The sequence below is a fragment of the Borostomias antarcticus genome (genome assembly GCF_949987555.1).
Source record: "Borostomias antarcticus genome assembly, chromosome: 11".
Taxonomy (NCBI): domain Eukaryota; kingdom Metazoa; phylum Chordata; class Actinopteri; order Stomiiformes; family Stomiidae; genus Borostomias; species Borostomias antarcticus.
Window position 1 is genome coordinate 18,911,145 of NC_140244.1, and position 23,412 is coordinate 18,934,556.

Genomic DNA, 23,412 nt, shown 5'->3' on the forward strand with positions numbered 1-23,412 from the left:
CTCCTATCCTGCTGTGTGTGCAGGATGGGAAGGGTTTTCTCCTGGGGGAGCTGGTCTGGGGGAAGGTGAAAGGCTTCTCCTGGTGGCCTGGTCTGGTGGGGCCCTGGAAGTCTAAGGTAGCTCCCTCAGGCATGAGGAGGGTGGAGTGGTTTGGTGACGGCATGTTCTCTGAGGTAAGGGCCTGTTTCTATAATATGATTCAAGTGTTCATACCGTATACCGTTTAGCAGATGCTTTGATCCGAAGCGAACTACAGTCAGCGAGTGCATGCATTGTGTGTAAATTCAGTGAGCATACCGGCTCGTATGGACTAACCTCGGCACAAATCACTCCATTCTGTCCTATGTTGTGTGTTTCAGATATACACGGAACGACTTTTGTCTTTTGCTAATTTTGCCAAGTGCTTTTGTAACAACTCATATACCAGTCTGCCTGTTTACAAAGATGCCATATACCAGATCCTAGAGGTAAGACTGGAGACACTGTGAGACATGTCATTATCAACCATCTCTGTGCACTTTTCCATATCGCCCTGTTATACACCAATACCAAGCCATTCAGAGAACTCCTCTTTGTGTTTGCAGTTGGCCGGTGAGCGCTGTGATAAGTCCTTTTCTTCAGCACGGGGGAAAAAGGACGAGGAGCTGAAGTTGATGCTGGACTGGGCCTCTGGAGGATTTCTGCCCACTGGACCTGACGGGTTCACGACCCCTGACCGTATGTCCTCTTCCCTCAATACATAAAGAGAATTATCTACAATTCCTCTGTAGACTGAAGAAAGTAGAGAACACCTCCTTTTCTTTTCTTTTTTCCTTTTGTGAAGACGTCACTGCTGGTAGATCTGAGTCCACCTCCGACTCTGCTCAGTCAGACTACCAGCCCCCAGCCAAGAAGAAGTATGTTCAGAAAAACAAAGCCTACATCACTCAAGTTCTCTATAGCCGAGGTAAGTCCTACTACAACACTGCACCCCTCCAGGGCCCTGAAGCGGGCTAGAGAGATGGCGGCCGACCCCTCCCACCCCGGTCACAATCGCTTGGACCCGCTCCCCCACCGGCAGGAGGCTGCGGTCCGTCAAGACCAACGCTGCGCTCCGTTTGTCTGGGAAGTGGGGAGATGGGAGGTGGGGGAAATGGAGAACAACGTCACCCATGAGGGAACCGCGGTGCAGTAGACGACAACAACAGCTCGGAACAAAGATGGACGCTAGCTAGCTTTGTTTGCCAAACCAGTAGATAACAATACGCTATGCGGTATTTTGCGCATACAAAAGAGGTCGCAAACATGTTCTCAGATAACAGTTGGGGAATACTGTGTGAACGACTGATTTAATGAGACACAAATAAGACAGAAATGCTTATAAAACAGTATTGCTTAATTTTACTTAGTTACACAGGGAGCTGCCTTTTTGTTCATGACTTCCAGAGCTAACTGTGGGTAGGGGTCGTGTGTGAGTGGGTGTGAGTAGTATCGCGCAAATCGCGACTTCACGAGCCAAATGGAACGCAGCACAAGACCTCCCACAAAAGCAACCTCTTCCCAACTGCCACCAGCCTCATGAATAAGGCCCGTGTCCCCCTCTGACCCTCCCCCCTCTGACTCCCCCCCTCTGACCCTCCCCCCTCTGACTCCCCCCTCTGACCCTCCCCCCCTCTGACTCCCCTCTCTGACCCTCCCCCCTCTGACTCTCTCCTCTCTGACTCTCCCCCCTCTGACTCTCCCCCCTCTGACCCTCCCCTCTGACTCCCCCCCTCTGACTCTCCCCCCTCTGACTCCCCCCCCTGACCCTCCCCTCTGACCCTCCCCCCTCTGACTCCCCCCTCTGACTCTCCCCTCTCTCTCTCCCCCCTCTGTCTCTCTCTCCTCTGACTCTGACTCTCCCCCCTCTGACCCACCCCCCTCTGACTATCCCCCTCTGACATCCCCTCTGACTCCCCCCTCTGACCCACCCCCCTCTGACTCTCCCCCTCTGACATCCTCTCTGACTCCCCCCTCTGACCCAGCCCCCTCTGACTCCCCCCTCTGACCCACCCCCCTCTGACATCCCCTCTGACTCTCCCCCTCTGACATCCCCTCTGACTCCCCCCTCTGACCCACCCCCTTCTGACTCCCCCCTCTGACCCACCCCCCTCTGACCTCTGTCCTGTTTGTAATACTTGCCCCAGACCTCTGACTGTCCTGCCCATAGCACTGCACACACACATCACAACGGCACAAACATTGCATATATAAAAACATTGCACACACATTACCACTTTGTACACATACTGTATACACATGCATCGCACACCATTTTATATTTTGTATTTTGCACGGTCATTTGCACCGTCTACCCATCAGTGTTGTGCACCAACTGACCGGAATAAATTCCTAGCATGTGTAAAAACTAGCTGGCAATAAAACTAATTCTGATTAATTGAGTAGTTAATAGACAACAACTGACTCTGCACTCTGATATTTAATTGCACTGCTTATATAATGAACACAGTCATCCATGATCAGATGGGATAAGTAGATGAGGATGATACTGCTAGACTGCAGATAGTAAATTACCCGTTTAGGAACCTTTAAATGTCTAGCTGAGTATCTAGGACTGGAATAAGGAACTGATTAAAACTGATAAGATACTGTAAGGACAAGCGATGACAAGAATGCCAATGGACCTGTACTTGTTACATGAGACAAATGAACTTTCTATTCTATTCTAGTTACTAATGAATATGAGTTACTCACTCACTCATCTTTGGAGGGGCATGTCAGAAACGGACTAAACACTTTTCCAACTAAACCATTTTTTATTTATTTTCCGTTACAGAGGCAATGGCACAAGAGGTTTTGGTGAAAGGCAAGAAAATTGAAGGTATGTTTTTAGATGAGTGTGTTTTTAGTTTTGTTATCATACTATGCATCACGTTACTAATTCAACATTATGTCATATATTCTTGTATCACCTCAGATTTCTGTTTGTCATGTGGATCATCCACTGTGGGGTTCTACCATCCGCTGTTTGAAGGTAGTCTCTGCTTGAAGTGCAAGGTAAACCATGGATCATCTTTTCACTTTTCACGCATTTAATACCAGTTTATATGTTCAGCTTACTTGATCAATGTTAGTGATACCTAATCGTCTATTGATTTGAAATACTGTTGCACTTAACCCCTATTGTAATACTGTCGCTCTTAACCCCTGCAGGGAAACTTAATTGAAACATTGTATCGCTATGATGAGGACGGATACCAGTCCTACTGCACAGTGTGCTGTGCCGGGCTAGAGGTCATCCTGTGTGGCAACGCTAGCTGCTGCAGGTCTGCCCCACTCTGAAGCCTCCTCTTCTCCTCTCCTGTCCTCCTCTCTTCTCCTCTCCTGTCCTCCTCTCTTCTCCTCTCCTGTCCTCCTTTCTTCTCCTCTCCTGTCCTCCTCTCCTCTCTTCTTCACTTTTCTAAGCACTTTACTCCACACTCTCTTTTAACTCACTCTCACATGCTCTCTCTCTCTCTCTCTCTCTCTCTCTCTCTCTTTCTCTCTCTCAGATGTTTTTGCAAGGACTGCTTGAACATATTAGTCGGTGCCGAGACGTTTGACAAGCTGAAAGACGTCGACCCATGGAGCTGCTACATGTGCCAGCCCTCCCAGTGCGGCGGCGTCCTCAAACTCCGGCCTGACTGGAGCATGCGGGTCCAGGAGTTATTCGCTAATAACAGTGCGCTGGAATTTGTAAGTAGCTCACCTCCGCTTCCTGTCCCAGTCCTGCTGACTTCCTCTCGCTACCAACGTCAGACAAAAGTACCAGCTCAGTGGCCTTGTGGTTAGAGTGTCCGCCCTGAGACTGGGAGGTTGTGAGTTCGATCGCCGGCCGAGTCATACAAAAGACTATAAAAATGGTACCCATTGCCTCCCTGCTTGGCACTCAGCATCAAGGGTTGGAATTGGGGGGCTACATCACCAAATGATTCCCGAGCGCGGCCCTGCTGCTGCTCACCGCTCCCCCAGGGGACGGGTCAAAATTGGAGAACAAATTTCACACACTCAGGTGTCCGACGATCATTGGGACTTTAACAATGCTGATACATGTTATTGACTGACCAGGGTTTGGTTATTTTCCCAAACAAAGGAGCCCCACAGAATTTACCCTTCCATCCCCACCCATCAACGCAGACCAATCAAGGTGCTGTCCCTCTTCGACGGCATCGCCACAGGTCAGTTCATTCTCAATATAAACTCAATAAAGAAAGAAAGAAAGAAAGAAAGAAAGAAAGAAAGAAAGAAAGAAAGAAAGAAAGAAAGAAAGAAAGAAAGAAAGAAAGAAGTGTGATCTTTTTGATACACTTCCACACGTTGGTAGCGTCGGTTTTCACAACTGCTGTCCTCGCAGGGTACCTGGTGCTGAAGGACCTTGGGTTCAAGATCGAGCGCTACATCGCCTCGGAGATCTGTGAGGACTCCATCGCCGTGGGGATGATCAAGCACGAGGGGAAGATAGAGCATGTGAATGATGTGCGCACCATCACCAGGAAACATGTGAGTGTAGGATGGCTCAGTGAACCAGTCACAGTGAACCAGTTCCACAACCATGCATACCTCCAGAGCCACCTGGCCTGTGTAGTGGAATTGAGATTGTTTGATATGAATAAATCAAAGCTTTTATTAGCTGTGTGATTATGGAGCAAGCTTACTTGCTTGTTGAACTTTCGTCCTGAAAATGAACTGATGAAGACTTGTTCCTCTCTTGCCCATGTGTTGAAAGAACACTGGGTGTTGTATACTAATCTGGACCAGGCAACCAATCCTCATTTGCAGAAGTCAGCATAAAGTTGCACATCTGTTACCTATCACTAACAGACATATACTCAATCAATTACTTCAGCGCTCAATTGGCCCTCCGGGCCAGTGTAATAACTGGATGGGGAGCGCATTACAAATGCAGTACCTATACCTATACCTAATCAATATATGTCTGATCCTGAATGTATAAAAAAAACCTGTAGATCTGAGGCAGGGCTGCTATTTCTGATGTTGCAGACTGCTGTGTGCACGAAGCGATTTGTGTGATAGTCGTTCTCGAGAAGGTTTGCATATCGGCCTTGTGTTTAATAAACTCTGTCAAAACTTAGAACAGCATTCAATATATATATATAATATATGGTCCAAGAATTTCCACCACAGTAGTCTAGGACGTTTTTTTTTTTTTTCTCTTATTCTGTATGTGTGTGTGTGTGTGTGTGTGTGTGTTTCAGCTGGCTGAGTGGGGTCCCTTCGACCTGCTGATCGGAGGTAGTCCATGCAACGATTTGTCGATGGTCAATCCTGCTCGCAAGGGACTATTTGGTAAGGAACCTCCCAGTTCCAGAGGGCTTAGTGAGGCAGTATAGAGAACAGTCATGTGGAACCATCTCTGACTCTTGTGGTTCTGGTACCTGGCTTCATGCTCATCTACCTCAAACCTCAACATTCACCCGTTTGTGTTTTTAATCTCTCCCGTCGGTGTCGGTGCACAGAGGGAACCGGGAGGCTGTTCTTTGAGTTCTACCGAATGCTGACCATGATGAAACCCAAGGACGGTGACGACCGGCCGTTCTTCTGGCTCTTTGAGAACGTGGTTGCCATGGGCACCCACGACAAGGCCGACATATGCCGCTTCCTGGAGGTAGGGGCCGGGAGCAGCGACCGCTCTCTCACCCATTAACGCGCTCACTTTTTTACGTGTTGTTTTAGGATGACTCATCTGCTTTTTTCGCCCCCGGCTTCGGTTCTCAGTGTAACCCCATCCTCATCGATGCGGTGAAGGTCAGTCCCGCTCACAGGGCTCGCTACTTCTGGGGGAACCTCCCGGGGATGAACAGGTCAGACGCCGTCACACACACTCTCATACACACACTCACACTCTCATACACACACATATCAATATAAACACCTCATGAGGTGGCACTGACAGGACAATCTCACAGTCACTTAACCTGTATGTCTCTGTCCTTAGGCCTCTAGCTACCTCACTGAACGACAAAGTCGACCTGCAGGATTGTCTGGAGGTTGGACGGAAGGCAATGGTCAGACTTACGAGCACGTTTATCATATTTAGTCCAATTATCTTTTTCCCCCTGTTTACCTCATGAGCATGCTTTGGACATTGAGGTTTATGTCTAAATTTAAATATGATTAAACTCTTCTTGTTGCATTTTTTGTGTGCGTTTCCCTTGCAGTTCAACAAAGTACGCACCATCACCACCAAGTCCAACTCCATCAGACAAGGGAAGATGGGGCCCCTGCCTGTCATGATGAATGACAAGGAAGACTACCTGTGGTGCACTGAGATGGAGAGGTAATCATCACATGTTCATATTGTGATTATCGGTGGATTTGTATTATATTATATTTCTGGCATCAGTGTGAATATGGCTCTTGCTTGATGGAAATATTTTCTACTACAAACGCACTTGGCCTGTGGATATTTTTCTCTAATCTTGACCATTTTCCATGTGCCTGTTCTGTAGGATATTCGGCTTTCCGAAGCACTATACCGATGTTAATAACATGGGGCGGGCTCAGAGGCAAAGAGTACTGGGGCGGTCCTGGAGTGTCCCTGTGATCCGGCACCTCTTCGCCCCCCTGAAGGACTACTTCCTCTGTGAATAGGGAAGCCGTGCTCCAACTCGTTCCCTACCTGTTTACCACCAACATATCAAGGCTGATCCTGATGGAGACGAGAGGGTAAAACACTCCTGTCGTCCCTTGCTTTCAGTGAATGGAACTGTTCTGTGTTTCTTAGACGGACCTCACAGAATCAACCATTTTATTACTGTTTTATTCGGTTATTTTCATTGATAGTATATACTCTACCTCAGTACTGTGAGATCGGTTCATAATCTAGAAAACAATTTTATTTTTATTTAATTTAAGGAATGAAAATGAATTCCATTTACTTTTGAAATGTGTTTTTTAATGTGTGTCAGGGTTTCCTTGTTGAGTTGGGACCCATGGTGCTAGCATTTTTGTCTTTTACATAGTCATACTACAGTCAAGAACAAGTAAGTCAGACTATGACAAACAATGTGCCTTGATTTTTTAAAATTATTTTTAAACTTCTTAACTAGTATTACTGTGATTCTCTTCATGGTGCACACTGTAGGTCTAAAGGTCAGTGACAATTTCTAGCATGTGCATGCTTTGATGTCAGCTACTTCTAAACAACAACAATTTTTAATCAATAAAATGCATACTGGTTATTAATTTTGATGTCAAAATCACAAGTGCCTGCTAAAATAAGTTAAAACCCAGGCATGCTCAAAGTTTTCCAGTATTTACAAGGTAGCTGACCAAAGCTCTTAATAACTGAGCAGGGCTCCATAAACCAGTTTCCACTTTACTGAAACACTTTTGCCAAAGTGTGTTCACATCAAAATAAACTGTTCATTGCACATAAATATCTGTATGGCAAAAAAAATCCTGCTTTTTAAGCGGTGCAGCAGCTCCTATGACGTGTGTCCGTCCGTTTGTTCGTAGCATGACATTTAGACCAATACTGTTGAACACCAGCAGAGGGCAATAAGAGATCGCTCAGAAACCTCTTACTGCACCACTTACTCCACCCACTCGGGTGTGATTTTAGAGGTGTTAATTGATGTCGTGCTCTCACCTCACTGTGAGACCCCCCATCAGTTTGCATGTGTGTGAAAGTGTTCAAGTCTGAATATCCAGTAGTCAGTTTAGCCTACGGTAGCCTACTTTTTTATAGCTTTACTTCAGTGTTAACCTCTTTCCCTTTCATCAAGTTTGTGATTTGTTACTAATACTGTAAAAAACAATGAACAACTAATTATGTACTTTAACACATTGATTGCCTTGATATTAAATAATTTCCAAATACATTGCTTTTATCAAAAACATGTTTTTATCATTGGTTCAATGTTGTCTGGTTTCTGTCCACCAGCCACCTATATCTCATGTACTGTACCTGGTAATATTCATGTTCCTTATGGGGTATCAGCTATTGAAAGCACAACCAGAGACCCGCAGCGGGCCAGTAGTCCTTACAGGATACTGGTAGATGGCCTACTCTCTGCTGATCGCTCTCTCCATTGGACATGACTATGATGAAAGGGCTGATATTGTTAGATGTGAAATCATGTTTTATTATTAGAATCGTTGGATCCCTTATATGGTGCTACATTGTGTTTTCCTTCTCATTTGTTTTCTGGCACTTAACCAGTTTTATTGGTGGAATGTATCTAGTTTCTGTCCACCCCGCCCTCTATACTGTATCTAAAGTGTTGTGTTTGTTTATTAGATGAGAAATAAACCACTTTGATTTGATTATGGGCTCTCGTTTGACTTCTCCAAAAGGATTTATAAAAATGTCGTTCATTTGTGCCCACGGTGGGCGGTGTTAACTGTTGGTCACTTCCATTGCTGAAAATGTGCCTTCCGCCCACAGAACACGAGAATTCTTAACTGAGTCAGATCACAGCAGGGTTAGTTGGTGCATTTGAATGAAACTTCCTGACAGTCGCCGGTGAAATTTGTAAGTTTGAAGGAACTTTTTAGTCAGCTTATGTTACACATATAACTTCTGGTCTAGCATTAAGTTTGGGCCGAAGTTGGACTAGAGAGAATATTATATTGATTCAACGTGGGTGTATTTAATAAGACCACGTTAAAGAGAAAATAGCGCTGTTTCTGGGAAGCTAACGTTAACTAGCTACGTTTGCTAGCTAGCCACCTAGTTGCCTTGCCGTTCGCGTAACGTTAGCTAACTAGCCTGTTAGCTTACTGGTTGATTGTTCTACATAGCATAATGATAGGTGTGGAATTTGGTAGCGTTAACATGGTTAGCTAGCTATAGGGTGGGGGCTTTCTTGCTTGCTAGCCTAGCTAGCGTTATGTCTGATATCTTGATTCAACGTTAGCTAGCTAGTTCCTCATACAAGCTTTGCATACAAAGTGAAAAAGCTAGCCAGTTAACGTTAACAGCGAGATATGTCAAGTTAACTTGGCTCAAGTTTGTTAGCTATGTGACCCATCTCGCTGTTTGTGCTTAGCTAACTAGCCTGTTATAAAGTTTGTATGAAATAAATTAGCTAACTAACGCAATTAACGCTAAAGGTTACCTCCCTCATAACACTTCCAGAGGATGGCGGTGAACGTGTACTCCACATCGGTGACCATCGACAACCTCAGCCGACATGATATGCTGGCTTGGATCAACGAGTCCTTACAGATGAACCACGCTAAGATTGAGCAGTTGTGCTCTGGTAAATTATACTGGATTTGTATACCACTGACTACACTTCTTTTTTTCCTAGCTGATATTGTAGCTTGTGTGCCACAGTCAAACTCAAGCAGATGTCAACATGTGTGTCCATACAGGTGCATCTTATTGTCAGTTGATGGACATGCTGTTCCCTGGATGCCTACCTTTGAAGAAAGTAAAATTTGTGGCCAAACTCGAACACGAATACATTCACAACTTTAAAATCCTACAGACCAGTTTCAAGAAGATTGGGGTTGACAAAGTGAGTGTCACAAGTGTCTAACATGCTTGAAACTGACTCTTTGCACCCTGAAAGACCTAATGACTTTAAAGTTACCACTAAACATTGATTTTCAATCTGAACATTAATTTTCAATCTAGATCATCTCTGTGGACAAGTTGATAAAGGGCAAGTTCCAGGACAACTTTGAGTTTGTCCAATGGTTCAAGAAGTTCTTCGATGCCAATTATGATGGGAAAGAATATGACCCAGTTGCTGCTCGCCAAGGGCAGGAGACAGTCCCCACGCCCAACCCAGGAGCAGTGACCGCTAACAAACCCAGGAAGGTCAGCTCTGGTGAGGAAGAAAGCATGCTCATCACCCATCATATTTGTAGTTACTACTAGTTGCTAGTTACTGCTGATTGCCAGGACTAAGTAAATGCATTTCTCTCCCAGTAAATGTCATCGTACCTGTTGAAAAGCCAGCTGCTAGAGTGGGTAAGGTGGTTTTATCACACAGGGATGTCCAGTGGTCACTTTGTTAGTCACCGGGTCACTCTGAGCAAGGTGTCTTTTGTCGTTAGTTCTAAACACCGAAACCACTGCGTTGTAAAGGGTTATGGGTAGTGGGTAAGGCTAGTGATGTTAGAGTATGCCTAGATATTGGATACATACAGTAAAGCTAAGGTCATGCACATATATTATTGTTTACTTACTTCTTGACCCCGTGGTGGTGTGGTATCCAGCTCCCCTGAAGACTACTTCGACTGCCACCAAGGCCACCGCCAAGTCAGGAAGCGCGTTGCGGAGGCCTGGGCAGGGGGCAGGAGACGAGAAGGCCGAGCTAGCCCAAGAGGTGAGGCCTACCCCCAAGATCTACTCTAACATGGAGTTTTATTTCAACTTCTTGCCTTTCTGAGTCTTGATTTCTCCTTTTATGGGCTTCAAGACATTTTGATTTAATGTAACAGGGATGAGTTTATATCATGTTCTCTTCAGTCCCAGTTTTATACATCCATGGAGGAAAGTAGCATTTGCTTCTCACTCCTTACACTAACGCCGCCCTTTGCTTTCCTATTGAATTCAGGTCAGCACTCTGAAGGGCACCATTCAGGACATGGAGAAGGAGAGAGACTTTTATTTTGGAAAGCTGAGGAACATCGAGCTCATCTGCCAAGAGGTGGAGGGAGAGGGAGACCCAACGCTGCAAAGGATTATGGATATTCTTTATGCCACAGACGTGAGTGCTCATCTCTCTCTCTCTTTCTCTCTCTCTCTCGCTCTCTCTCTCTCTCTCTCTCTCACATTGTTTCCCTCATTCCTTGCAGAGACAGTTCATCTTGTATTAACTGTTCATTCTCCTGTCTCCAGGATGGTTTTGTTATTCCAGATGAAGGAGGAGAAGCAGAAGAGTTCTGATGATTGGACACAACTCTGTGCTTATATCTTGAATGAATGAATGGATGGATGGATGAAAGTTTATTTAGAACATAATAAAAACAGATTAAAACAAACAAAAAACAATCGGTCATAATCTCCGATGCATACTCACACTCTGATAAACACACACATTTATGAGTGTAATGTGACACATGCATACACACACACACACACACACTGCCATCTCTGGTTCAGTTGCCTCAGGGTTACACACTGTCTGCCACATTGGCTCAACTTCTGTGGACCATGTAAGGCAAGTTTATTTTTATTTGATATAAGGTACTTAAAGTACCTAAACTCCATTTCAGAGACTTCAGTCCACAGAGTCGAGGGCCCTACAACTATAATTGTTCCTGGGTTCTTAACCTGTGCCTTTATTCTTTTTTTCCATTTTTTAGGACTTCTGTTCAGTTTCTGTTTGTTCAGTTTGTCTGTTTGTCTATCTCCTCTGCAATGTGTGGGAAACCAGCCCTATATTTCTTATTGACTGCATTTTGTTATTAAATGTAATTATTAAAGATATACATTTATATTTACACTGCCAACATTGTGTAAATGTTGTATTTTAATTCTAATTTCTGTTCGTATTACTGTATTAGTCCATCTCATATCTTAAAAATAATTACACATGATTTCTCAGCCTCAGTTTCTCAAAGTTATCTTGTGATGCATAAAAGGCTTTCTTTGCTTTCACGACTGATCATAAAAGGACAAGGGACAATCATAGTCATTGTTTTGGCTTTTGAAACATCGTCATTTTGACTTTTGAAACATCGACTGTTACTTCCTCAAATGAGGCCGTGTGGTTGACTTAACACATGGTGACGGATGGGTCAAAGTTGCTGCCGCCTCCAAGATTATGCTACAGATAACTCCAGTACTCAATTTCTGTTCGCCGTCCTGCTTTTGACATATGAATGCTTTTATAAGGAACAGAAACGAGACTTGTTTGTGATCTGTTTAGATCAATGAATCAATCAATTTACTAAACCAAAAGGCCAGTTTTCAGGAATGAAACGTTTAGTGGTGGCTGCACAGTCGATTTTCTGAATCCATTTTCCCTGTGTAAAAACATGTCCAAGCATTAGTTCGTTTTCTTGTGTGCCTAATGGCAAGGGACAAGTAGGCTAGGCTATTTCCAGTGTATGTTTTGTCAGCAAATTATATTAGCATACTTGTGCAATGAATGCCTCGCCGCAATAGCCTACACACTATAATGCAATGTCAGGGGAGTAAACGAGAATAATAAGAATATCTAATAATATTTAACAATTGACAAGCACACACTTTTGCATCACATTATAAACAGTTAATATAAGTTATAGTAGTTATAGGCTAAGTAAAAAGGGAATAAATATAGGCAAGTGGTATGATATTTTCTTTTATTCTATTGGTTGCCACACACTCCTGACCAATGAAAGGCTATAACTCAAGACACTTCATTTCCTGCATTCTGGTGAATGTTATGCACCAATTTGTGCTGGAATAGCCGGTCTGCTGCTACCTTCCTCTTTTTTATGCTTACTATGTATCTAGTGTTTTTTTCTCCCAACTTTGCTTCTGAATTGCCAAATTTCATTCTAAGGGGATCATTAAAGTATCTACAATAATATAAAGGCTTTTTTAAAAGATATTTTGGGGCATTTCTGCTTTATTATAAAGGTGTACAGTGTAGACTGACAGGAAAGGTGGGAGAGAGAGGGGAGGACATCCAGCACAGGGCCTGGGCCGGATTCGAACCCCGCCTTCACGTAGTACGAGCCTTAACCGATGAATCACTGAAGCGCAGACAAAACATTCTATTTTTAATTTCTAATTCTAGAACCATTGTGATGTCATGTAGAAATGGTTTCTTTTCGAGGAACATTCCATTCAGCTGTGAGTTAAGCCATAACCAGTGTGAGCTTGTGAACTATCACAGGGGTACTGTAAGGATGTCCAGCATAACCAGGTGGGGTAGTGTAACAACATGATGATGACAGAATTGTATAATGGTTGGCCATTAGGAATTATGGTGTAAACCAACAGCTCTCTGTCCTAAAATTGAGGAATGCATACCATAGAAGTTTGTCATTTTGCCTCTGGCCTTCTCCATCTTTCTGAATTGTTTCAGCTCCACCTCTGATGGGGATAGGAAGAAACACAACGCAGCTCAGGTAAATCTAACGTTAGAAACTCTCCATTCCTATAGTTCTATGTTTATAATTGATGACTAGGTCTCTGACCCGACCAGGAGAAACTGGGTCCTAGCACTCTGAGGAATATGTTCCATGATTATTGATACTGGGTATTTTCTATCTCATTTGACCTCTGCCCCCCCAGCAGGGTGTGGTTCTGGGGTCCGAGCGCTCTTGGAAGAGCAGTGACCTGGGGTACGAGGACATGCCGGCACTGGGCAGAGTGGAGGACCAGATCAACGACCAGCACCTCCGCCGCATCGAGCGCATGTTCAGTGAAGCAGACAGCGATGGCGCCGGGGGTGGTGAGGGACCCTCGGGGATCTCGTTTTCATTCCTCCCAGAAGCACTTGGTCCAGAGACGGCTAGGTTCACAACCACTGGGCCCGCGACCGTTCCTCTGTTTGATTTCTCAAACAAACACTGTATTCTTTCAGGTTTGGACATGAATGAGTTCCGTGACGCGATGAAGAAGATCATGGGGGATGTAGACGATGAGGATGTGGACATCATCTTCATGAAGGTTGACACCAACTGCGATGGCAGAGTGGCCTGGGTACGAGGAGAGTAGGGGAGTATATTTTGTCGTCACAAATACAGCTATTCTCTGTGCGTCTGTACTAAATTATATCTATACAAAATTATTCCATACAAACTGCGTGTCCATACAGGATGAGTACCTGAACTACATGCTTCTAGAGTACAGAGAGAAAGACTCACTGCAGCAGCAAAAGAGACCACTATACTTCCCCAAACCACTCAAGATTGTACTGACGTAAGTTGTCAATACACTTCATCGGCATAGATTGTGTGTGACGCGAGAATCCTCTTACTGTAAGTGTGTTGTGTGTGTTTGTGCAGTGCGCACTGTGAGATCGTCGGCCTGCAGTTTTACCCCTTCCAAAACCGCGTGGGCATGAAGGGGGGCACCCACGGAGGACGCTACCTGTCAATCAGCCGCGACGCCGTCCTGAACTACTGGAGCGAGAGGTTCACGCTCCTGCGCACTGTCCATGTAGGTACCAGCCGTCGTCCACTACAGGTCAGGAGCTGTCGATCAGATCTGGATCAGATCTGTGTACATTTAGACGATCAGTTACCTGATGTGTTTTGTAACAGTGGTGCAGAAATGAATTCCGCATGATTTCTGTTGCAGATCAGTCAGATGGCGCACGCGATCGGTCAGCCCGTCTGGGTGACAGCCATGGCCTGTCTGAGCAACCTCAACCTGCTCTCCATCTCCTCCACCGGCCGAGACGTAGGTGTGTGTTACTGTTTGTGGAAATGTTTGATGGTTTAGCTATCTACTGGTTGCCTCTACGTAATGTGTGTGTGTGTGTGCGTGTGTGTGCGTTACTGTTTGTGGAAATGTTTGATGGTTTAGCTATCTACTGGTTGCCTCTACATAATGTGTGTGTGTGTGTGTGTGCGTGTGTGTTTTGGTCTGTCACCAGAATTTTATGACATCAGTGCCAGTAAGTGTGACATAGTGTTCTCCCTGTCCGAGCTGAGGGCCAACGTGGTGGTGATGAACTACTGGTAGGCAGCACAACTCTCCACTCCGCACATTAAATGGGTTATTAATGAGGACGACGTGACCCCAACCCAAACGCCTCATTAACCTGGTAATGCTGCCAGCGTGATAATTGGATAGTGACAAATGTATAATTTGTGCCTAATAGAAAGTAATGGTATTTTGGTCAGATAGCTTATTCTTGGTTCCGCTGTCTCTTTATAGGACAGACGGCACTAAAGGTGTGTTTTCCATCGGTGATGCCAGAGGCACCGTTTTCATCTTTGTCTCATTTGACGTGGTGCAGAATGGCCTGTTCGACAGCGCCGCCTACAGGACAGGTTGTGAGACTGAGCCTGAAACATACAGATGAACGCAGATAGCAAGGTTGACGCCACATAAGACCAACCTCACTTCTCTGTTTCCTCAGGAGGAAACTACCGCATCCCAGTGACAGCCCTGCTCAAACACTCTTCTAGCTCTTTCCTCTGCTGTATGGTTGTAAGTAAACAACGTTTATATTTACTCTCTGTCTAAAACCTGTGGTTAGTTTTGATCATGTTTTTTTTTCTTGGTCCAGCCCATCCATAACGATTGGATTCACCAGATCCGCTACATCCCGGAGTTAACTGCTGTCCTCACCTGTTGTGAGGCGGACCAGAGTGCCATGGTGCTGACCACCGTGCCCCATTCACAGAAGTGTAAAATCAAGTATGTGCCTCTATTCCCATTTTCCTATTCCTCCACAAATCCACACATTTATCACACATACTTTCTCCTATTCTGTAATAAACAGTAGATGAACTGAAACGTTTTCTCTCTCTTATCTAGGACTACATGCTTTCACCTGCAGAAGGGGATACTGTGTTTTGACTACTCACCCGAGCTCAACATTCTGGGTATGACGTTTGTTCACACTCCAACATTCCATCATTCTGGATTGATGGAAGAACCAGGATGTAGTCCAACATTCCATCATTCTGGATTGATGGAAGAACCAGGATGTACTGTATGTTGTTTGTTTCTGGCTCACAGTGACTGGAGGCTTTGATAAGGTGGTAAGGGTATGGAACCCCTATGTCACTAAAAAGGCCACATCCCAGATGAAGGGTCACTCTGCTGACATCACTCACATCGCCGTCAACGGGAGAGACAATAAGGTCATCAGTGTGTCCAAAGACAAGGTCAGACCTTTACAAAGTGACAGTGACCAATGTGCTCTGATCTGGGGTTATTTTGCATGACAGAATCATTCTCTGTAACTCAAATGGCAGCTCCTTATACCCAACATAAACAGAGGTGATAGGGGCGTTATTTGTAATTTGCCCCTCGTTCCTCCGTGCTCCAGAACGTGCGTATCTGGGACCTGCAGGAATGCACCTGTGTCCAGAACATCCGGTCCAGGAACGTGAACATGGGCCGCCTGCCCATCTCCAGCACCCACTACAGCCGCACCAGTAACACCATAGTGCTAGCGACATGCCTGGTGTGTTACTGCTTGAAACTCACACACAAACCCACACATGCACCACACACACACTTACACACTGGCTGGTACTGGTTCTGAAGCCCCATGGTTCAGTGGCTCTGGGCTCATTGTGGCCGTGTTGCTCAGATCGGGGTTCTGCGAGGGGATGATGTGGACACTCAACCCAAAGCAGTGACGTCATCACACAAACAGCCGCTCTGCGCTGCGCTCTACAACTCCAATTTCAAACAGGTTGGTAGGTTAGTGACTGAGTCATCGTGACAATCCTGGCTTTTGAGGTGTACAAAGTGACCCCCCCCCCCCACCATCCTCCCAGGTGGTGAGTGGCTGCCACGCAGGGGTGGTCAGTGTGTGGGACATCCTCACGGGGGAGAAGGTGATGCAGTTCCAGACGATCCCGGATCGGCCTGTTGAGGTCACCGCCATGGCGTTCGACACGCCCAAACGGCGCCTTATCACCGGCTCCAAAGATGGCACCGTGCGTCTCTGGAACTTCAACAACGGAGCCCTTCTCAAGGAGCTGCCCGTGGTGAACAATGACGAGGTCAGTAGTGACCTCGGTACCTCAGTGACCTCAGTAGTGACCAGATTTTTTTCCAACCACCATGTAACGTGATGTGGAAACCCTCATTTATTTGGGAGGTTTTTAATGGCGTAACATGTTCTTGTGGACAGGTCACAGGCCTTCTGTACATCAATGAGAGGATCTATGTGTCAGGCTGGAGCAAAAAAGTCACATGGTACCTGTGAGTGCTTCTTGTTTTTTTTTAGTTTTCTTCCATATGTAAATTTCATAAACATTTACATATGAGACTTCTGCATGACTACTGAGCCAACTGCATCCCCTGTCTTTCCCGTATAACATTTGTAATAATAATAATAATAATAATACATTTTATTTGTAACACACTTTTCATTAAAAGTGCTACAGGTTTAAAAGCATAGCATTAAAACACAACCAAACAAAAGAAACACAATTGTATTTTCATGCCAATTGTATGTTCATGCCACAATTCTATGTTCATACCAACGCTTGTTGTTGTTGGGTGTGTCTGTGTGCGTCAGTGATGCCAAGGAGGATGATGGGATGGAATACCGCGTGTGGAACCGGTACCACACGGAGGACATCTACTCCATGCACGCCCACGGCAACAAGATGCTGGTAACCGCCTCCTACAGCGGTGACATCATCATCTGGAACATCGACTCGGGTCGCGCCTTCTGCCGCTTCAACGCCAGGGATAGCCCGCTACCTTTGATGCCGGTTAAGGTGAGAGGCACAGTCTCTTTATGTTTATTTTAATATAATATTTTATTAATAATTTAATTTAAAAAAACGTTAATTTATAGAGCACTGAAGGGTCTTGAGGGTCTCAATGATGATATTCTTGTTTCTTTATTAGTATGATATTAAAAGATACATGGCAAAATATATTCTTTATTATTAAGGTCTAGTTAATTTGGTTAACTATAGAAAGTGCAGAATGTGTAAATACTGTGAGTGAGTAGTACAGTCAGACTTATATCACTGTGATGAGCATGTTCACTCTGCTGAGCAGGTGATGGAGAAAGCACGCCAGGTGACCTCGTCAAGTCCAGGTGTGCTCTGCAGGGGGGAGGAGGAGGAAGAGTTTGAGGAAGATGAGGACGAAGATGACATGTGGCTGAGCTCCATGGCTGACTACCTCAAAACCATGAGTCAGTCTCTTGAGTCCAAGATTCGACGGCCCAACAATGTCAGGCCCGCCCGCAACCTCACACAGGTACAGCCTGCTCTGTCTGGTGGGTGTGCTGTGTTCATGCTTTCTTTTATGCAGTTCCATTCATGTGTTTATGTGTCCCACAGGCACCAAGGCGAGCCAGCTACAATGGTCCTACCTCTGCTCAAATGACGCAGGTACAGAATAAGTACATTTGAAGGTTTCATGTGTATGTGTGTTTGTTTGCGCAAATACACACGGGCGTTCCAAGGGGGGGGGGGGGGGGGGGGGGGCGGAACCGAGTACACAGGGCCCCAGTTGAGAGAGGGCCCTCGAAAATCCAGGAATTTGTTAGGATTGACATGGGTGCCAACTGCCAAGCATCATGCATTAAGTGGGGGGGGGTTGGAGAGAGCCGCCTCGGGGTGGGGGGGCACCGGGATCGTTAATGTATTGGGCCCAGATTTTTGTGGAACGCCCCTGCAACTACATATACAATATGGCTGTATGCACGCCACAGGGGCCCAGAGGCAGTCTCCCGGTTCCGGCCCCGCCCTCCCAGGCCACCAGGACGGCCCGACAGCCCACGCTGATGCAAAGACGCAGGATCAAGAACAGCAAAACCATCAACCTGGATGCACTGGACAAGCCTCGCTTCGCTGTAGAGAAGGCAATTACTTACAAACACTTATTCACACAACACATACTGGACACCATTCCCCTTCAGCTACCAACGGCGAGACGCATTTGCATGTCAGTAGCTCGGCATTACACGTTAACGGTCTATTTCCGGGCCTTTCCGTGGGCGATGTGTAGGTGTTGTTCCTCGGCACCAGAGAGCGCAGCCCCGACACCGCCATCCTGCTCACCAGCTCAGCGGACGGCTGTGTTTACGCCTGGTCCGTCAGCCAGAACGGAGGGCTGCTGGGTAAATTCTGCGCCGTGTGTCGGGAGGGTCCCGTCCTCTGCTCCATCTGCTCCATGTCCACAGACCGCCTGGATCAGATCCTGCTCACTGGAGATAGTGACGGATACATCAGGGTACCGTATTTGCAGGGCAGATACACCGACGCGGCTGTCAAAACTTGAGGTCTTTCCTTCAGTCACGGAGTTTAAGTCCACGGCTCTAGACCTATGTACTTCAACCTGTAACTGTTTTTAATTATTATTATTAATGTACATTGCACTTGTTTTGTTGATTTGGTTTGTGTCTCTGTGTAAACTCATCATCACTGTAAACGGGGGAAACCTCAGTGCTTCACGAGTATAAAAAAAAGGTTTGAAATGAAAAAAAAAAATACACAACTTTCTGGCCCCACCGGGGGAAAAAAAACACCAGGTCAACAAAGCTGTAACGAAGACTGGGTACAAGATGGAGAAGTACAGATATCCTGGTCTTTTCCCCTCCAATGCTCTATCTTTCATTTCTCTTCTCCTCTTCTTCCTCGGCAGCTGTGGGACATTGAAAAGTACTGTTACCGTATGAGGGGCGAGGCAAGCCAGGAGCGAACAGCCAATGAGGACGCTCTGCACCTGCCGGAACTGATACCTCGCTACTGCAATGTGGAGGGTCCACGGAGACTGGAGGTGGACCAGGAGAAAGAGGTGACTCATACATAGGGAAGCATGCGCTGCTACAGTGAAGGGCTGCCTCTTAACCGGTGTTACCTTAAAGGTTATGGGCCTGTGGTCATATTTTTGGAACGTGACACTCTTTTTGGAGATCCGTTGAGAGAATGAATGGATTTATTTATTAAAAGGATCCCCATTAGCTGCCACCTAGGTGACGAGCTAGTCTTCCTGGGGTCCAAACATGTAATAACGAAACATAACATACAACATTAACATAAATGCATATACATTAACGGATTAGCCTACATATATTACATCTACATTAGCATTAGGCTATACGTTATTTTAAAAAGTAGCATACAGTAGGTAATGAATGGATGAATGAATGTGAATACGAATGATAATACGGATCTCATGTGAGATGAACGATGGCTTCCCTTCCTCCCGTCCTCCCCCCCCCCCTGACCAGATGGACCAGGGCTGGACGGTGTCTCTGGTCCCCCCTGCGTTGCTGAGCTCCTGGCGCTGCCACCTGAAGGGCGTGGTCCACCTGGAGTACGTGGAGCGCTTCCGCCTCATCGTCACCGCCAGCCTCGACTGCAACGTCCGTCTGTGGACCATCGACGGTAGATACATCGGTGAGCTGCGCCATCACCACCATCACCACTCACGTTTCAATTCAATTCAATGCAATTCATCTTATTTGCTCAAGTAGGGACAGTAGTCCCTTGTACAGTAGTACATTGATGAACATTTTAAAACAAAAATGTAAATGCACTACAATTGCAGCCAAAAGGCTGATTTACATTGGTAGTCCCCCTGCCAGATGGTACACGCTTTCCCTAGTGTGAAAGAGTTTGGCTACAGTGCATTTCAGTGCATTACAATAATAAGTTACGACAGTAGTTGAATACAATAATATACGGGAATAAAAAAAGAAAATACAAAAAACTTTATATTGCACACAATGTATGCACAAACACCTACGTACGCTGTATGGTGGGATTTACATAACCATACGATGCTATTAAAGGAAGCTAGAGTCCTTAGTCTCTTGAGAAAATGTTAAAGGAGTAGTAAAGGGAAAATGCATGTTTAGCCCTGTTTTAAGGTTACTTATGATCATATACAATGGTTCAGATCAAAACGTTGACAAAACTAGCACTTTTGAGAAAGTCTGATAATTGCTCTACCACCGTTTTGGTCATACAATGGATGTTGTTGGGCACCTTGAAAAATCATTCAAAAAACATGTTAAACTCTCAATTTCAAAGACAAGAAACTCACCGAGGTGTTAGTTGGCGTTCTGACATATAATTCGCCATAAAGTAAGATTCTAGTTCATCTGGAAAGGCTTTTTTAAATATTTAGCATAGAACTATTTAGTCACAGCACATACGTGTGTAAACTTCCGCAAACTAGGTAGCCTAGCAACATAAACAATAACAATAGCTACCGTAAGTAGTTCCGCTTCCTGAATCCCCTCTGCGGATTGATCTACACATCTACAACGGTCGCTTCAATACAAGTCAATGGATTTCATAAAATGATCAATAAAACCCTACAGGATTCATACTTTGCGGCGAATTTGATGTCAGAACACCAACGGACACCAATTACCCCCTTGGTGAGCTTCTTGTCTTTGAAATCGAGAGTTTAACATGTTTTTGAATTACTTTTCAAGGTGCCCACCCACATCCATTGTATGACCTAAACGGTGGTAGAGCATTATCAGACTTTCTCAAAAGTGCTAGTTTTGCCAACGTTTTGATCTGAACCATTGTATATGATCATAAGTAACCTTAAAACAGGGCTAAACATGCATTTTCCCTTTACTACTCCTTTAAGTTTCATGATTAGGTGTTTCTTTACCCGCCACAAGATGATGGAAGCATTGATCTCCTGTTTTCCTCACGTCTCAGGCACATTTGGGCAGGGTGTGTGGCGTGTTGGTGACCCCAACACCTTGCCCAGGGAGCTGCCTGCAGACCTGAGGAGGGCTGGAATCTGTCAAACACTCAAAGTGCACAACGAAGAACTGGTCCCCACGGACCCGCGGGTCGCTGAATACACCGACAAGCAGATCGAGAGCACGTGGAAACTGTGGGAGGAGAAGGGGAAGCAGGTGAGCTGGAGGCCCCTGTCTGCACCTTACTAGAAAGAGAAGGACTGTGTGCAATAAAAACATGTTTAATGGTTTTGTTACACTATAACCAGACCAGTAGCATCTTAGGGCGGGCATACAAACAGAAAGTGAGACATCACCTGCCGGCCGTCGTCCTTGATCACCAGGCGCCGTTCAACAGCCGAGAGCAGGTGAGCCGACCGATAACACCCTCTTAACATAGTTCCAGGGAATATTACATCTCTACCCCTGTAGCCCCATTGACCTATTTCTTTGTGGGTGCAGAGGGTGTACAAGGACATGCCCCTGAGGGTGTACAAGGACATGCCTCTCTACAGTCTGCAGTCCATTACCCCGCCCCTTTTACCGGAGCTCCTAAAAGACAGTCAACAGAGGGCTCAGGAGGGCACAGACGGCCACAAAGCAGAGGAGGTTTACCAAGCGTCCCCACGCACGCTACATGGCTGCCCTGCCCAGGCCAGCTAAATAAAAGGGCCTGGTATTATCTAGCATGCCCAAGTTATGTAGTTCTTCCCTGCCCTGCTCTGTCCATGTGGATTCATAATGTACTCGCGCTTGTGGGGTGCTCTGTACTGTTGTGTTGCTGTTGTAACATCTAGGCTAAATAATAATAATTTTATTTATGCTTTTCATTGTGGAATCTCAAAATGCTGGAAGGTAACTAGTACTAAGCAACAAAGGGTGAGAGAGAAAATCATCTTTATTTACAAAGGGGCAAGGAATATAAATGTGTTGGTCATAGCCTACACTTTCTTTAGTGTCAGTTTCTTTCACGGGATTACAACATGTATGATGACGACAAAACACATCACTTTAAGTCATTTGGGATCCAGTTTGGATCAGTTACTTGGGTGTTGTTTTTGATTTCTCCCATGGTTTCAGTCTCCTCTCCATCTGAGAGGGAGTGGGGGGCTCATTGGTTGGTTTTATGTCCATCTTGGACAGTCCAGGAACCTCCTCGCCTAATTGGACCAATTGGATCACTTCTGAGAATGAGAGAGGCGCACCTGTGTTCGTTGATGTTCCGTCAGTGGAACTGTCTGTGTTGCTGCAATTTGAATCTGTAATTGCCAAATGGTTCAACTTCTCCAGCTGTTTTACGTTGTAATTCAGGGAAGACTGTTCGGTCACAGCGGAAACCCCACGCCAGTCTTTGTACCCCTTCGAGTCGATGGGTTCGATGAACCTGTGGAGAGTGGAGACTGGAAATAATGTCACATCAACCGTAATCACATAATTTCAAAGACAAAGGTTAAGCCAAAACAGATACGTGTGAGCTCACGTTCAAATGAGTGAACCGGTTGCCTACCTGTTGTAAAAGAACAGTTTCATCTCCAATGCCTTAACAGCATCTCTAGACGATTGAAGAGTCTTAAACCCATTCTGGAATTTCTCGTCTTCCTCGAAGTCGTAGGAGTCGAACCTAGAGTAAACATACTCCATTCCGTATGAGTATATTTACACTAGCATATGATTCTATCATGTGCCTGAGACGTGTATAGAAACCGTTTAATGTAGTGTTTGTAATCTAGCTGTGCGAATAATTATATGTAATTGCTGTATCTGTTGTTTGTAACGGATATAACAGTCAACAACGATTTAAGGAAAGACGGGGTAGGGTAGATTGGGATATTACACCAACGAAGCGCTCCCCTTGTGGCCGTTTGAAGTAACTAACGTCTACATTTTCTACAAGTGTCACAGAGACAGATTCCTTACTCATTTTATTGCCGATGTCTTCTTTGGGATGTATGACTTGAAGAAGGATAGTGAGGATGCACCTTTTGAAATAAATCTTTTATTTTTTCTTGCTTAATTCTATATATACACAAATGTAAATAAAATGGTTCAAAACCTTTTTTCCCATTCTTTGAGAATGAAATCTATGACTATGTGGACTCCATAAAGT

At 45.3% G+C, this 23,412-nt stretch overlaps 3 protein-coding genes across 4 annotated transcripts; 2 read left to right on the forward strand and 1 right to left on the reverse strand.

Moving 5' to 3' along the window:
• The first annotated feature begins 8,432 nt into the window (after positions 1–8,432).
• On the forward strand, positions 8,433–11,432 carry LOC311315311 (microtubule-associated protein RP/EB family member 1-like). Its single transcript, XM_084445952.1, has 7 exons — positions 8,433–8,515; positions 9,122–9,245; positions 9,361–9,506; positions 9,626–9,821; positions 10,213–10,322; positions 10,554–10,706; positions 10,838–11,432. The coding sequence occupies exons 2-7, from the start codon at positions 9,125–9,127 to the stop codon at positions 10,883–10,885; spliced, it is 774 nt and encodes a 257-aa protein (XP_084302078.1). The 5' UTR covers positions 8,433–8,515; positions 9,122–9,124; the 3' UTR covers positions 10,886–11,432.
• A 1,823-nt stretch (positions 11,433–13,255) lies between these two features.
• LOC311315457 (cilia- and flagella-associated protein 337-like) lies at positions 13,256–21,968 on the forward strand (the record flags this gene model as incomplete). The annotated part of the gene is given in 25 exon segments (XM_084446126.1): positions 13,256–13,385; positions 13,521–13,639; positions 13,755–13,858; positions 13,945–14,098; positions 14,240–14,345; positions 14,538–14,622; positions 14,822–14,939; positions 15,032–15,097; positions 15,177–15,307; positions 15,428–15,495; positions 15,632–15,780; positions 15,945–16,082; positions 16,212–16,316; positions 16,402–16,629; positions 16,761–16,831; positions 17,151–17,355; positions 17,645–17,848; positions 17,932–17,982; positions 18,306–18,455; positions 18,602–18,826; positions 19,238–19,390; positions 19,827–19,995; positions 21,280–21,482; positions 21,575–21,673; positions 21,768–21,968. Coding segments are annotated over 25 exon segments (3,399 nt in total). The 5' UTR covers positions 13,256–13,288.
• A 217-nt stretch (positions 21,969–22,185) lies between these two features.
• LOC311315271 (uncharacterized protein) lies at positions 22,186–23,065 on the reverse strand. Of its 2 annotated transcripts, none has more exons than XM_084445899.1 (3): positions 22,813–23,065; positions 22,605–22,689; positions 22,186–22,489 (listed from the first exon to the last, which is right to left on the reverse strand). In XM_084445899.1, exons 1-3 carry the CDS (start codon positions 22,944–22,946, stop codon positions 22,484–22,486), a joined length of 225 nt encoding a protein of 74 aa, XP_084302025.1. In that variant the 5' UTR covers positions 22,947–23,065; the 3' UTR covers positions 22,186–22,483. The 2 variants fall into 2 exon arrangements, with proteins under 2 accessions (XP_084302025.1, XP_084302024.1); XM_084445898.1 differs by having other exon boundaries at positions 22,605–22,705.
• Positions 23,066–23,412: the final 347 nt, after the last annotated feature.